This window comes from Cryptotermes secundus, unplaced genomic scaffold, assembly GCF_002891405.2.
Source record: "Cryptotermes secundus unplaced genomic scaffold, Csec_1.0 scaffold1316, whole genome shotgun sequence".
In the NCBI taxonomy this organism is placed as follows: domain Eukaryota; kingdom Metazoa; phylum Arthropoda; class Insecta; order Blattodea; family Kalotermitidae; genus Cryptotermes; species Cryptotermes secundus.
This window is the reverse complement of record NW_019732003.1, coordinates 255,320-271,668: the sequence shown is the minus strand read 5'-3', so window position 1 is coordinate 271,668 and position 16,349 is coordinate 255,320. Positions and strand designations below refer to the sequence as shown.

Sequence of the window (16,349 nt, the reverse complement as noted above, 5' to 3'; positions counted from 1 at the left end):
GCCAATGGGGCGGTGCTCCATCTTGTTGAAAAATGAAGTCATGCGAATCTGCTTGCAGTGAAGTGAAGAGCCAGTTTTGGAGCATATCGAGATAGGTTTGTCCTGTAACGGTGTTTCCTTCAAAGAAAAAGGGACCATAAACCTTGTCCTGAGACACAGCACAGAAGACGTTCACCTTAGGGGAATCTCTTTCGTGCTCAACTGTTTCATGTGGGTGCTCTGTTCCCCAAATACGCACATTGTGACGATTGACTGTGCCGCTCAAGTGAAAAGTCACTTCATCACTAAAAATTAAACGTGAAATGAAGGTTTAGTCTTCCATCAGCTCCAGCATCGAATCGCAAAATTCCATCTGCTTCCTTTTGTCGTCATTGGTAAGTGCCTGAACGAGCTGCAGTTTGTATGGTTTCAAATGTAGACGTACTGTTAGCACACGCCAGACAGTGGATTGAGGGATCGCAAGCTCATGGCTAGCTCGATTTGTTGACTTCCGTGGGCTCCTCTCAAACGCAGCACGGATTCTCGCCACTTGTTCCTCCGAGACTCGTGGTCGTCCTGGACTTTTTCCTTTACACAGGCATCCACTCTCTTGAAACTGTCGAAACCACCATCGAATGTTCTTAGGACAGGGCGGATTAATGCTGAATCACCTTCGAAAAGCATGCTGCACCGTGACAACCGAATTTGTTTTTGTGAACTCGAGAACACAGAACGCCTTTTGCTGAGGACTCGCCATTCTGAGGGTAAACGAACAACTGAACGTTGCCGGAAGAATGACGCGACATCAGCACCCCTGTAGCAGCCAGGCAGCCATTCACAACTTAGATAACTCCTCTTTCAAATGGTCACTGACTCGTTCCATGATGATGCTTGAGAACTGAAGCAATGTGTCATGAAATCGGTTCATTCTTCTTGAATAACCATGTATATACAAAATCCAAAGTTTTCACAACCACAGTGGTTGTCTTGGTATATTAAAGTTTTTTAAAACTTTATTATTATTTTTTTTTTTTTTTACATTCCCTACAGAACGGACAATACTTTGTAAGATGAGGCACCGACTAAACAATTAATATTAATTTACTACATCTACATCATGAGCCTCCTATACAATTTTATGTACACAAAATATAGAATATTGCAATTTGTCCATGGGAATGCGACAAAATTACAAAACCAACGACTGATTCAATGATATAAAACATCAATCTAAGAATTTTGTTCTTGTTTTATACTAAAACTTCTGTTTTATATAATCTGATTTATTGTATTTTTACGTCAAGTGTTTTGTATAATTAATAGTATTGTATCCAGTTTTGCTAGTACTGCAGTTCAGTGGTGTATATATTGTGACGTGTTGCGCTATGGATGATGCCCCTCCCTCCCCGCCAGCCGTGATGTGCTGAGCGGAGCCGAAGTGAGCCGAGTCCCAGAACACTGGTCGCTATGCAATGCAAGTAAACAGCGGTTACAAGAGACGATGGTAATAACAGCGGTACCCATTACGCAACAGGCAAACACGGCACCAGACAACAGTGGTGCCTATTACATGGCTGTTTTTTTGTGTTGTCCGGAACGGGGCTAAATAAGGAGCAGCAAAGACTATTCAAGACAGTTCTCAATCTAGCCAGCGGAGAGTAACGAGTCAGCCAGGCAGTCAACCAACATTTGCAGTGTAGCATTTGTGATACTGCCGATGGCAGTAATTGTGAATCTGTAAATTGTGTGATTGTAAGAGCGAATGTGGAATGAAATTCGCTATATCCACTAAGGCGTGAAGTTATTTGTCGCGTTATACACCCAACACATGACAATATGTAAACTGTGTGTTTGCCTGATGATGGCTATCACAGGACGATATCAAAGAACCTCCTTCTCAAGAAAGACAGGCGGCACAAGTTCAGCCCCCATCAAGAAAGGGCTATAAGAGAAGGGACACAAACCATTTGGTTTATAAATTTTAACTTAAATAACATAAAGAACTTTAATATACCAAGACAACCTCTGTAGTTGTGAAAACTTTGCATTTTGTATATATTGTGCATTACAAACATTGTATGTGTATATATTTTAACATTCAGAGCACCCATTGTAATAGTGGTTTCCAAAGAGTATCAATGGCCCTCTGATGATGGTCTATAGGGTCCAAAACATGTAAGGGTGTTAAGAATTGAAGTAGTAAAAACTTCAACAGTCACACTGGATTGAGTTGTTTTATCTTTTATAATATTGTTAGTGTGACGGACCAGAATAAAACAAATCAAATTCACTATTTCTAAATGTCCCTTCAGTTTCATTTTCAATTTGGGAAATGAAGCGAAATCACAGGGTGCTAAGTCTGGCAGGTAGGGAGGAAAGGGAATGATAACCATGTTGCTGTTAGTCAGAAACTCTGTGGTTTACAGGGACATGTGGGCTGGCACATTGTCATGATGGAGGAATGCGGCGCATATTCAGATTTTCTATTAAGATCTCCTGGCAAACTACATAACTGATCCCAGTGGTGTCTGTGAGCTTATAGATTGTTTGGCGATGGTCTTTGTTGATGAGTTCTCAAAATTTTTCAACATTTTCTGTGGTTTTGCTTGTGCCTGGTCACCCAGAATGTTTGTCATATTCAACTGACACTCAGCCTGCCTTGAAACATGAATGCCATTCAAAAACCGCTGTCCGGCTTAAAGAATGTTCTCCAAAAGCCTCACGAAGATTTTCAAGGGTTTTAGTAGCAGATTTACCGAGCTTCACACAAAATGTGACGCAGACATGTTGCTCAATTTTACTATCCATTGCAGACAAAACAAGACATGAATTCGAAAAAGCACTTGTGTTGAAACAGTGGGTGTTCACAGTGTGGTGGCACATGGCAGACTGATGCAATAGGCTTTTGGAAGCGTGACCTTGGCCTGCTCGCTCATCTTCTTTAACTGAGGCAGTTACAACAATATTAGTCCAGGAACTTTCTGATGCCACCCCATACAATTCAATAAAAACAATATTATTACTAAACTTTAATATCATTGCTCACCTGCAAGTCTTTTGGCTGTATATGCAGTCTGCCATGCCTAGAAACATGACTGTAGGTCCAAGCTAGGAATAAGGTTGGTACTTATTTTTAGTATTCAGTTTGTATGTTGGTCAACCTGGAAAAATAAAAGATGTAGCAGAATGAATCTGGTGTTGTTTTTGTACCCATGCATATGCCAAAATATAAGATTAAAACAGCAATATAAACTCACAGAGCACAAGGATTAAGCCTCAGACAAATCTGTGAGATCTCAGAAGGGACATTTGTTCAAGGTAGTTCAACTGGCCAGGTATCATTTTCCAAAAGTTCTTTTATTATTGTCATTATTTTGCACTGAATGATTTTAAGTGTGCTTTTTCAAGGAGATATTTAGTTTCCCAGTTGTGAAAAGGTCACACAGGACCAGTCAGTTGAGTGAAGTGGGCATTAAGGTGCAAATATTTGTAATTTGATTAGAGTTGAAGTGGAAGAGCACACTGCTATGTTGCAAAATCCACTTTTCTGACCAAAGGTTTGGTCTTTTCAGCAAGTGTGTTGGTGTTCCAATATGTTAAGGTAGAATGGTTGATTGCTTCTGAGAAATTCATAATGAATTATTCTTTTAACATCAAAGAAGCAGATCAGTATGGCTTTTGCCTTTGGTTTTGACATTTGCATATTTTTTGGCCCTCAAAAAAGCATTTGACCTGGCCACTGAGAACTGGTAATTTGTTTTGGGGTTCTTGAAGGTACATTTCTTACCACTAGTTACTGATTATCTCAGAACATCCTTTGAAGAGTTGTGCTGGAAGAGCTGGGCAAATTTCCTTTCTCATAAGATAAGAAAGCCACAAAAACTGTATTCCAGTAATGGTTTAATGTAAAACTGCTGAATCATACAGTCAAATCTCTGACAGTCTTATTCATGGGCATTACCAAATCCAGCACAGAAAACATACATAAGCTTGCTTAAATGTCAGAACTCCCAGAACTAACCAACCCCATGGAGCTAAGTTCTTGAGAAGGATCAGTCAGTTAGCTACTCAAGAATTTCCCAACATATTGTGAAAGCCATTAATAGTTTACCGCAAGGAAAGGACATAGTGAGACACACAAAATCTCTTAGCCTTAGTCGGCTGTCATGCGGAGTGTATGGAGAGTGAGAGGACTCCGAAATGTTTGTTGAATGGTGAACTCTTTGTAGTTCGTAGAAGAGAAAGACCTAGGAGAGGCGCTCCCAAGACGTGAAGGATGACCTAAGATGAACAAGGATTGGTAAATAGAAAGAGAAGGCACAGGAATGAAATATATGGTGGCTAATTCTGAAGGAAACCAAATCCCACCAACAGCTGTAGAGCTGAGAAAGAAAATAATAATAAGAAGAAGAAGAAGAAGAAAAGATTGAGAAATGCAAAGGCTCATTACTGAGTTTACAAGTGCCAGCCACTAGTACCTATCCTGAGCCAGATGAATCCAGTCATACCATGCCCTCCTGTTTTTCTAAGATCTATCTTAATATTGTCCTTCCACCCATTTCTAGGTCTTCCCAATGGTCTCTTCTGGGTTTCACACCAAAATTCTATATGCATTCTTCTTCACTTTCATACATATTACATGCCCTGCCTATCTCATCCTCCCTAACTTGATTATTCTAATTATATTTTGCTAAGAATACAAGTTTTTAACTATGCAGTTCTCCCCACCCACATATTATTTCATGCCTATTTGGTCCAAGTTTTCTCTTCAGTACCCTCTTATCATTCACCCTCAGTCCATTCTCTTTCCCAAATGTCAGAGACCAAGTTTCACACCCATGCAAAACTTCAGGCATAATTATAGTTTTGTGTATTTGGTTCTGAACTGAATGGTAGGAAGCATTGCCCAAACTTAATTTCCTCAAGAATAAATTTTGATTTGTTACTCTTTAACAACACTTTAAAAGCATCTGCTAGCTACCTTCATGTTATGATTTTGCTCTGCAGTGTCATGAAGAGACAGTATATACATAATTTTTTGTGTGTTTACTTCTAGACAAGACAACCTTACTGGCATCAGTTAGAGCTTTTGTGTATTGTTCTGTGCTGTCAACATAGACCAGGAGCAGATGTATCCCATTCAGTTTAGTCCCACGTCGCTTTTTTGAACCTTCCTGATGATGTATTCTAAAACAAAGTTGAAAGCAATGACAATAAAGTATCACCTAGTTTTAGACAATTTTGAATAGGAAACATATATAAGACAGATGTTTACCTGTACAAACTGCTATAGGTTTTATTTAAATATATTTTAATAAGGCTAACTAATTTCATGGATACCCCCTCAATGGGATATTGTACAATACTTTCCTCCTAACAGAATAATAGGATTTTTTAAGTCTGTGATGTACTGCTGATATACTGTCTCATTGTACCTCCATTAAGTTGCTAACAGTGGTATGCCTTTAGTTACTACAGTCAGTTTTATCTTCCTTCTTGTAAAGTGGTACAATAATAGACTCCTTCCACTGCTGAGACAATTCTTCCTTATTGCAAATATAATGAATGAGGTTATGGATTGCAAAATGTAACATTTCACCTCCTGCTTGAATAATTTATCCCAGAATATGGTCAGTACCTGGTGATTTATACTATTTCAACATGCAGCAGCAATTTCAACCTCAAAAGGCCTTTTCTCAGGTACTAATGACTCAGATGTATATATTTCTCACGAACCCTATGTATAGAGAAGTAATTCTTCCACCTATTCAAAATATCTTGGAAGTCTGCAAGCAGATCAACATTCTGATCCTTTGCCAAGTTTTAAATTGGTTCTTACATTCATTAATTCCTCTATGTAAGTCTCTGATATCCGTGTTCTGAGTGTAACAAACTCTTTCACTCTGCTTCACATCTTCCCTCATATTGTCAGGTCTGTTCTGGACATTAATTGACTGATATTTTGTGAAAATCCATATGAACATCATACTATCGGAGGTTTCCACAGCTTAATACCTTTAGCTTTTTGCCTTGAACAATGAAGTGACTGTGCAAAATTCGGAGGTGGGAAATTGAATATGAAATTTTTTATCTTTGAAAAAATATGAAGTTTTTATTATATTATTTTTTCTGAATGATGCATGAGATGACAAGCCTTGCAAAGTATTTAGCATGCCGTTGAAAACCAATGACTTATTTTAAGGTAACATGTATAATTTAAAACTTTCAGTGGCTAATCCTTTGGAACCACACTATCAGCAGGCGCTTTTAATACTTATTTTAAATATACTATGTCAAATTGTATTGTCTTGCTTTAGAATTTTGGGTGTTGTCTGTTGTATGGTCTTCAAGAGTAAACAAATTGAAGAATATGCACAGTTCCTGCATGTACGTATCTTAACTTTGTTGCATATTTTTAGTTTGATGCTTATGGACACATGGTAAAACTTGGGTATTTATTTATTGTACTAATGTTCACAGTTGTCATGGAATATGATTGTATATTTTTTATATTTAGACATGTCTGCTGCAACCATTCTGGTGACAGGTGGTGCAGGTTATGTGGGTTCTCATTCAGTGGTGCAACTACTCACTCAGGGTTTCAAGGTGGTGGTTGTTGATAACCTAGTAAATGCATCTCAAGGTGAGAAGTAGTTAGTAGTGTTGTGTACAGTAGATTTTCAGATTAAATTGATTGTTTTATAGAGAAAAAGCCACTCTGCTGCTTGTCTTGCCTTTTTTCCTATCAGCATGTGCTGTCATTGGCTCATTTTATAATACTGAAATTGGTATGGTTATGAGGGGTCAGTGTTTTGTATTCTGAATTAATACACAAGGTCGAAAGGTGATATTGTAATTACAGTCGGCCTTTCATGTTTTGTACAAACAACAGAGAAAAGAATGACTTTTTCTCTTTGCATTTCCTTGATAATCATTCTTTTCAGTATGCCTGGATTTTGAAGACCATTGAACCTGATGTCATATTACTGGAAAATTTAGGATTTGGTGAGGCATTTTTGCTGTTTCAACTGGCAATAATTTTTGTAATGAATCCTTAAACTTGATGGGCTAGTTGAACAAGCTCTAGATAGGCAACTTGTGTTTTGGATATCATACGTTCCTTGAACCAGAGATTTTTATATGTTGATCGTGTCACGTGTTCAGTTACAGTAATATATATTACGTTAGTGTGAAATACGAGGGCAACTCGAAAAGTCTTTGCCCCTATTTTTTTCAGCCACAATAATACACATACAGGGAAATCAAAATACAGGCAGTGTTCTAAGTACCTTTGACTATTTTTCCACATAGTCACCACCCCGGTTCAGGCATTTGTCCCATCGCACCCCTAGTTTGGAGATGCCACTGTTGTAGAATTTGACCGGTTGAGTGTGGAACTACTGCCAGACAGCGGTTTTTTCATCGTCATCAGAAGTGAACTCTGGCCTGCCAGGAACTTCTTCAGTGGACTGAACATGTGGTAATCACTGGGGGCGAGGTCTGGACTATACGGTGCATGCTTCATAATATCCCATCTGAATGACTGCAGCTGGGCAACAGTCCTGTTTGCCACATGAGGCCTGGCGTCATGGAGGAGAACCACATCATCCATGAGAATCCCTGGGTGCTTTTTCCTGATGGCAGCCAGCATACGTGCAAGTGTGCCACAATAGCTGTCCGCATTGATGGTGGCACCTCGTGGCATGAAATCCAGCAGGACTGGTCCTCGGCGATCCCAGAAGACCATGACCATCAACTTCCCGATGGATGGGGTTCTGTGGAATTTCTTCGTGACAGGCGAACCGGGATGTTTCCACACCGTGCTCTGCTACTTGGATTCTGGAGTGAAATACAATACCCATGTTTCATCTCTGGTGACAGTGAGATCCAGGAACCTTTCACCCTGCTCGGAGTAACGCTGCAAATGTTACAGTGACGTCATCATTCTCTTGGCCTTGTTCAGATCATCCAACATCTTAGGCACCCACCGACATGAAACCTTGCGATACCCCAAGGAATCATGAACAATATCATAAACACTGCCATACGAACTGCCAAGCTCCTTAGAAATGACCTTCAGGTGCACACGCTGTTCCGCTTTCACCATTGCATCCACACGGGCAACGTCCGGTGTGAGAGAGGTGCAAGGCCACTCCGACCGCTCAATGTCATTAAGGTCTTCCCAGTCATTAGTGAACTCACACCACCACCACCGCACACTTCTCAAAGCGAGACATTTGTCCCCATACGTCGGCTGCATTTCCCTATGGATCTCGATGGGCGTTCATCCCTTGCTCCCTAGAAAATGAATAAAAATTCGCTGCTCATACAACGTGGCTGAGTCAAGCACACCAGCCATCTTTGTCGACTGACAATGGCGCAGTGCCACGGAGCAACCGAGAGTTAATGCTGGGCCGGTCCAAGCATACCCAGTTGCATCAAATTTATAATCAAGTTAATCACACTAATATTTTGGCTGAAAAAAGTAGGGGTAAAGACTTTTCGATTTGCCTTCGTACATAATGGACATGAGGATTTTAATGTACATTTTATTTTCTTTTGAGTCTTGTGGTCAGGCTTCCCCTAGCACTTGCATTTGAAAATCAGACTCAGCATTACTGTCTGAGTACGTAAGGTGGATTGTATATGTCATCTACTGGGAGGCTCTTACCTTAGTTGACTGGTTCACGGCTCTTAACTTCATCGCAACTGGTGAACCACTGTCTGCAGAAGGGATACCGACTTTGCTGATGAATTAGTATGGCTGATGGCAAAGTTATTAGCTTTATGGACCGCTTGACAGCATTATGTTTCACGGCAAACTGTGCAGATCATGCATGGGGAATTTGTCAGCAGTGGGCGGCGGTTATCAGCTCCATTAGCCATTTGTTCTCAGTTAACAATTAATGAGCAGTGTATTACATCATGGTGTGGTATACTTCAGAGCAAGGCGTATTTCTTTATGGCACCTATGTGAAATGCAGATCTGCTGGAAAGTATGAGCGAAAATTTTGATGTAAATTCTGTAATGAAAGCATTTCTAGCAGACAGACACTCCAGAGTTTGGTGAATGAACTTAGATCAACCGAACTCTTAATATACAAGAAACAAACATAAGTGCCAGGGTTTGCTGAGGAAAGGTTAGATGATATAGGAGCCAGACTTGAACATTTTCCCTTGTCACTACAGCCCCAGCGGGCCTAGGCCTACCTCCATGAACTTCTCCATTCAGTTCGGTTTTTCTAGATCTTACACGTATGGTAGGACTCATTGGGCGAGTGATCAGCTTGTTGCAAGGCCTCTACCTGTAAACAAACACAGAAAAACGCACACAAACTAAACATCCATGCCCTGAGTGGGATTTGAACCCACGATCCCGGCTTCCGAGCGAGCAAAGACAGTGCATGCCTTAGACTGCTCGGCTACCGTGACTGGCAGACTTGAACATACACCTAGAAATCACTGAAACATCTAGCTAAAGAGACGGGAGTGTCAAAGTCTAGTGCAAGAAAGTTAACAGAAATGCTGAAATGTAGACCCTATAAAACAACAGTAATCCATGCCTTGCAGCTGTGAAATTCAGCTCGGGGTTAATTTTTGGAGTTGGTCTCTGCTGTCGGTCATTGAAGATGAGATCAATCCACAGTTGACATTCTTTTCTGATGAAGCATGGTTTCACTTGCAGGAATACACAAATATGCAAAACAAATGCTACTGGAGTTCACAGTATCCACTTCTAACCCATGAAGCATTTAATTTCTCTGTAATACTCGTAACTACTCTTTGTGTGATTTATATTTTTTCTGTACCTCAGTATACATCAAATCTACTTGATGCTTGTCACATCTTAGTATCCTTCAGATGCTGGGATATGACAGTGTGATAGAATTTCACTACACTTTTAAAATGACTACTTCACTAGATCTGTGTACTTTGGAGAGTGAAGTTCTTAACATGAAAGAGGTTAGTCCTATGGAAATTCATAGGTACCTACATGTATTATCAGAAATGGGAGTCACTTTTTTTTCTCAAAATCAGTGAATCTGACATCAAGAGATATCACAGTGACAGTCTTATAGCAGCAGTGGAAGTTTAAAATAATGAGATATACATTCCCATTGAACATGATCACTGCATCACAACAGGGGAATTGTGTGAGGAATTTGTCAAAAGCATCGTACAGGAACTCTCATACACCCAGATTTGTTCATGGAACATCAGAAGGTGCTGACAAAAGACACAGCAATACAGAAATTGTTCTCAGAATTACTGTGTTTCCATCCTCAGGCGAGGACGAAGACATACTCAGTTGGGTCCCGCAGAAAGAGGTAACCTCAATCACTGGACATTATCTGTTGGATTCACACAGTTGTTAATCAGCTGAGACCAGGCTAATTTGGTAGGTGATAACAAGAAATATGTAATATAAATTGTGATAAAGCACGCACATGTGTGGAACTAAGATAGAAAAGGAGGTAGAAATTTGTGCTACATACCTAGGGAACAAAACCAAGTGCATGAGAACCAATGCAAAGAAGTGGATAAAGAAATTTTTGTATGGAACTCTTCAATGCTGTGAAGCAGACGGCAGGAAGTAAGGTTCCTCATCATCAGGGCATTGGCTGGCCTCAAATCACAGCCATGGGATGGACCATTTCCCCAATCTTATCTTGCATGAGTAAGGAATGGATTATATAAGCAACAACTAAGGGTGAAAGTGACTGGCTCAGATGTTGTGACATGGAATATATGGTGCATGTTTCTCCATTTGCCGATGTTCACTGCATTTTATATGGATTTTATAGAAAATAGCTTTATGTTTCTTACAATATGAGCTACTTCTGTGAGAAAGACATTGTGGTTTGATTTATCTTTCTTGAATAGATACATAGGAGACATTAATTTTGAACCAGCCATCAAAGAGTGAATTGATTTGGATTTTCACTTCCAAGAGTACAGGGTGTTCCTGTTTCTGTTTTATGCTGCATGTCACCTTATTAAATTACAGCAGTGACAGTGCCCACTCCTGTAGTTGGATAGTTCATAGCATGACTCATCTGATACACAATTTAAGTTGTTTTGAATGCTTAAGCTCTTTGTTTCAGTTACTTAGCACTGCTTCCAGATGTTTGAAAGAAATATTTGCAGAATACATGATGGTGCCTCGCATGTTGAATATGGGCTGCATGTCTCTGTATAGCTTCATGAGTGATTATAATTACAGCATATTTGCAATTATTCTGACTAGTACTAAGAAAAGCATGAATAATAAGCTGCAGCTAATACAAAATTTCCTTCTTTTCAGTTTCCATACTTGTTTTATTACAGACTGCACATTCTGAAGCCACAATTAGAACTTCAGCATTTAAGTAGTAGTACAGTTTTGTTGTAATCGCTGTGGATTACAGCTGGTGGGCATGGCTGTGCAGTAGCAGCAAAATGTTATGTGCCTTCAGCCAGTAAATTGGTGCCACTTGAGTTGTATCTGTGTAGTTAAAAGGAGTTCCCTTGCAGTATACGTTTTTTTAATTGTATTTTGCTATTGTGTCGGTATCATTTTAGTGTTCTTTTATAATGGCAAACCATGGACCCAAGAGGCAAGGGTTATATAAACATGGTTATAGTTTACAGTTATTTCAAGCAAGAAGTATAGATACTAGGCTGCCTCTTTATGACATTGCCAGAGTGCAGGCTGCACTGCTGAAGCACATGGTGATACAGAGTTAGAACTGTGGAATGAATTGTTAAGTGAAGCCAAGTCATCCCTGAAAATAAATGGAAATGTAGAGTTTCATTCTCGAAGGAAAACTCATGAAGTAAAAAATAAAGGGTAGCTGGTATTTATAATTTTGATAAGGATGTTCTGTGATGTAAGATGTTGGAAGTGTATGATAAACGTGAACTCTCAACATCAAGAGACTGGTTTGTGAAATGAGAGAAGCCGTAGTGCATGAAGGGGGCAGTCAGTCTCTGTATTGAATTTTAAAAGCATTGGGTTCATGTGTTAAAAATGCAATTATGGCAGAAAATTGTGAATGGAGCATAGAAACATTGTCTCTGCAAGAATATGTTCCTGAGGACACTGCACAGAATTAAAAAAAAAAACAAGGCAACACAGAATTATTATTTAGATATGACATAGCTTAATCAGAATTGCTCAAGAACACCTGCTGGAAGATGGGTGATGTGAAGGTGGGGTTTAAGGGTTCAAGTGGGGAAAGGAAGCTAGCATAATTTTGTGATATGACAGCTGAAAAGGATGCAATATTGGAGCCAGTAGAAATACGCGCTTCTGCAGCAGTGCATGAACATGCAACAATAGAGGAACTGTTGGAAACGGTCCTTTCTGTGCGGTTGGTGCCCAGACTATATAGCAAGGGCCATTGGAGAAAGTGAATGATGCCATGACTAGGTGGCCATGAGTTACATTTGAGAGTGAGTTGTAATAGTCACCAGCTGACAGAGGTGAGCACTGAAGATGAAAAATCTCCATTGGCAGACACTGGTACCAAGCAACGATCAGTGAAGACTTCATGTGTGCTGTAGTGACAGTGGTCTTCGGAGTGCATAAATCAGTGTGACTGTTACAGTTACTTGTAGTTATGAGATGGAAGTTAATAAATCCAATTACCAATCCAAAAGCCATGTTTAGTCACTAACTCATGACTATATATATGCCATGCCAAGTCTGCTGCTACAGGGTTCATACCTGAGAGAAAATTGTTATTCCATTCCAAATCTGAGCTCAGCTGATTGTCATATGGAATGAACTTGGAAACATTCAAGGAATCGTTTAATAACAATTTCTCATTGTGTTTGAAATCCAAATCAGTGTTTGGCTGGCAGAATGCTGAAATATCATCAGAAACTGTTTGTATATCAGAACTGAAAATGAGAATAGTTGCAAACTGCTTTGTTTCAGAAAGCATTTCTTTTGAGCAGAGATATCACAGTCATTATAGTGACTGGCTATGGGCTGGATGACCAAGGGGTCGGAGTTTGAACCGCCGTAGGGTGAAGGAATTTTCTAGATATCGTCCAGACTGGTTCTGGGGCCCACCCAGCCTCTTATCCAGTGGGTACTGGGGGCTCTTTCATTGGGGCGTGAAGCTGACCACTCACTTCCAACTAGTGCCAAGGTCAAGAAAACGTGGGTCTATACATCCACTCTCCTTATGCCTTCATGGTGTAGTGCTTAATTAGTCCTGCCTGCTCTTCTTTTACTATTTACAGTGCCTTATGATAACATTCCTAGCAGTGATGCGGGTAGGAATTACTTCCCAAATTTACATTGTAATAATTTCCTATATATGTTTTGGTCATTCATTTCCTGGGTTCTTTTGATCAGGATGGTCCACCCAGTTCTCAGGAGCCATTTCCATTCCTGTCATAGATTCAGTTACTTTTGATAAGATTTCAGCAACAGTGTAAATTGTGGTGCATGTACTCATATGTGCATTAATCATTTTGCCTAAAATTAATTTTGACTCTTTCTCAGTGACAGCCAGTGTTTGAAAATTAATTTGATAAAATCTCTGCCTTCAGTTACTGAACAGATTGGTGGACAGGTAAGTCTTATGTCTAGGAAGTATCCAGTTTGAATCTGGTCCTCAGTACTTGCTGTCCTCATTTTTTTCCACCAGTTTGTCTAAAGAAATGCTGGAATAGTAGTACAAATATGTTGTGACCACTTCCTTCCAAATTCTTACCTGCTAACCATTCTTGATCTTTCCATATTATTTGATTTTATACAGCCTCTTTGCAGCTTAAACTTCATCCTTAAAATAACCAAAAACTCACTTATTTCTCCAGTCTTCAATATTAAACAAACTAAGTAATTGTCACAATAACATGCTACAAAAATGAAATTATTTTTTATTTTGAAGTAAGTATACTTTTGTAAACTTTTTGTGAACAAGTTTTGATTCCAGACATGACTTGGATTGTTTCAGAATGTCTGAAAAGAGTTGAGGAAATAACAGGGAAAGAAGTCATAAGCATTCCTGTGGATCTGTGTGACAAGGATGAACTGGATAATGTATTCACAAAAGTGAGTAAACATGAGTAATTTTTCTCGATTTTGGAAATTGTTGCTATTACTTATATGACGTTTTTGTGTGTGGCTTTCTCCAAGATTGAGAATAGATAAGATCTAAAGTTTTGTGACCGTGGTCCATTGGTACAAATAGTAGGTCCTGAGATAGGGACTAGCTCTGTTGATTGGATCCCACTGAGTAGGTTTTACCTTAAGATGGAGACAGAATCCAATCTCCGAAACGTTGTGTTTTGAAAAATAAACAAGACGGTTTTTAGATAAAGACTAGACAATGGATAATGTCCAAGAATGTAATACTGTGTGAGATTTGAGGCTTTCACGGCGGTGACTATGAAGAAAGCAGTCTTCTGGGATTTGGCACCGTGTATATGTGGTGTTAGCCGACGTTTTGGAGGAACGTATCGCCTCCATCTTCAGGGTAGAAGAAAAAATATAAGAATTCTGCAAGCGGAGAGACTTTTACCGGTTCTCACGGTCTCTCCGCTTGCAGAATTCTTATATTTTTTCTTCTACCCTGAAGATGGAGGCGATACGTTCCTCCAAAACGTCGGCTAACACCACATATACACGGTGCCAAATCCCAGAAGACTGCTTTCTCAATGTAATACTGTACTTGTATTAATAATAGATATTGCACATATGGTAACAGCATTGCCATGCATAATGAAACAATGCATACCACTCAGATACATCACAGAGTTCAAGTTAAATGCACAGTATGCAGTAACATATAGTCTAATTGTACTGTTATCCAGAAGTGGTAGGCTTGGTCTTATGTAGGGAAATGAAAATGCATAACTTATCCTCACAATTTATTGCAGAGACATTGTCTCTTTCATATAAACTGAAGTCACTGAAATGCAATCAAAATTCAACTTATCTTCCTTGGATTTTTGCTTATAATACAGATAAACGTGTCTCTCTGCTGCTAAACATGTGTTTGTTGATAAAAGCAGTAACCACAGTGAAAGAATTTCTCTTTCTCTCTCCTGACTTGCAGTATGTTGTGGTTTTCCTAGATTTGCTTACTTTATCCATCTTGGATCTACACATTTTCCAGAGAACATTGTTTTTAAACATCTGTAACTTTTGATTAAATTCTAAATAAGTAATAACCTCCTGTTTGGTGGCTACCAGTGTCTCTGTCCCAGGAGTTAAGCAGTGGGGGCATGAAGCTGACCACTCACCTGTAAACATTGCTGTGGTCAAGAATGATAGAACTATACCTCCATTCTCCCATGTGCCTCTGTGGCGTGGTGTTTAATTGTGTAATTAAGTATAAGCGATAAGATTACTTACTTACCTTGTTTTAATAAATTGTTCATTTTGGATGGTACTGTGAGCTATGCTGATATCATTGTAGCTTGCTTTAAATTTTATGAAGGTTGCTGAGCATTAATGGTGGTGAACCTGAAGAACATGAGGCATTCATGCAGTTTTGTAGTGTAATGATAGGGAATTAAATTGGCATAATTTTCTTTAATGCCTTTTTGATTATACAGTACTTTTCTGTGGGGGAAGCTTAAAAGGTCCCCACATATTTCGTTTAACTGTAATGTTCAGCATGATGCATTCAAATATGCTGTGGCCTTTTTCAATTTTTAGAATTGCCTGATTTCGTTTATCAGTACTGATATACCAGCTTTTAGCCTACTTTCTTTGTTTTGAAAAAATGAAAGTAGAGGTATGTGATCACCTTGCTGTGTGTCTGTGTGTGTGTTTGATGTTTGTGTCCCTGTTAACATTTGAATATGTGAACCAATCTTTAAGAAATTTCGTATGTATATCATGGCAACTGACCCCATCTCAATGGCGTAATTCATGAGTCCCTCCCATCAGCCTTTTATATTTCTGAGGCACAACCTTAATATTAATTGAACACCTTGCCAGTTTTCAAGAAACTTGGTATGTATTTCATGTTACATGAAACCATCTCAACAGCATACCCTGTCAAGTCCCTTTGATTGGAGTACCATCATTACAGCCTCTCAGATTATTGTGTTAATAACCATAACGGTACATAAATGCGTGAACTGATGGTCGTGTAATTTGGGACGTATATCATGCCAGCTTACATTACAGCCTCTCATACTGCTGAGACAGAACCTTAGTATTCCTTCAGCACCTAAACAGTCATGCTACCTGAACCAATCGCAACAATGCACTTCATAATTCCTTTCCATCAGTAAAACCAACATTACAGCTATTAAAATTGCTTAATATTGCTGGGATGCCAGTATCAGTCTTCATGAAACTTGATATATACATGAAGTCATCTCAACAGCATACCCCATAAGTCCCTTCTATCACTAGC

General features: G+C 39.3%; 1 protein-coding gene across 4 annotated transcripts in view; it reads left to right on the top strand.

The window, feature by feature from the left end:
• Positions 1-16,349, top strand: part of LOC111867525 (UDP-glucose 4-epimerase) — a 44,512-nt gene that overhangs the window by 7,144 nt on the left and 21,019 nt on the right. For 3 of the 4 annotated variants that reach the window (XM_023857492.2, XM_023857491.2, XM_023857490.2), the window contains exons 2-3: positions 6,497-6,622; positions 13,932-14,029. In XM_023857492.2, coding sequence (XP_023713260.1) covers positions 6,499-6,622; positions 13,932-14,029 — 222 coding nt within the window. In that variant the 5' untranslated portion in view covers positions 6,497-6,498. The remainder of the gene's footprint in view (positions 1-6,496; positions 6,623-13,931; positions 14,030-16,349) is intronic. The other variant, XM_023857489.2, reaches the window with a different exon arrangement.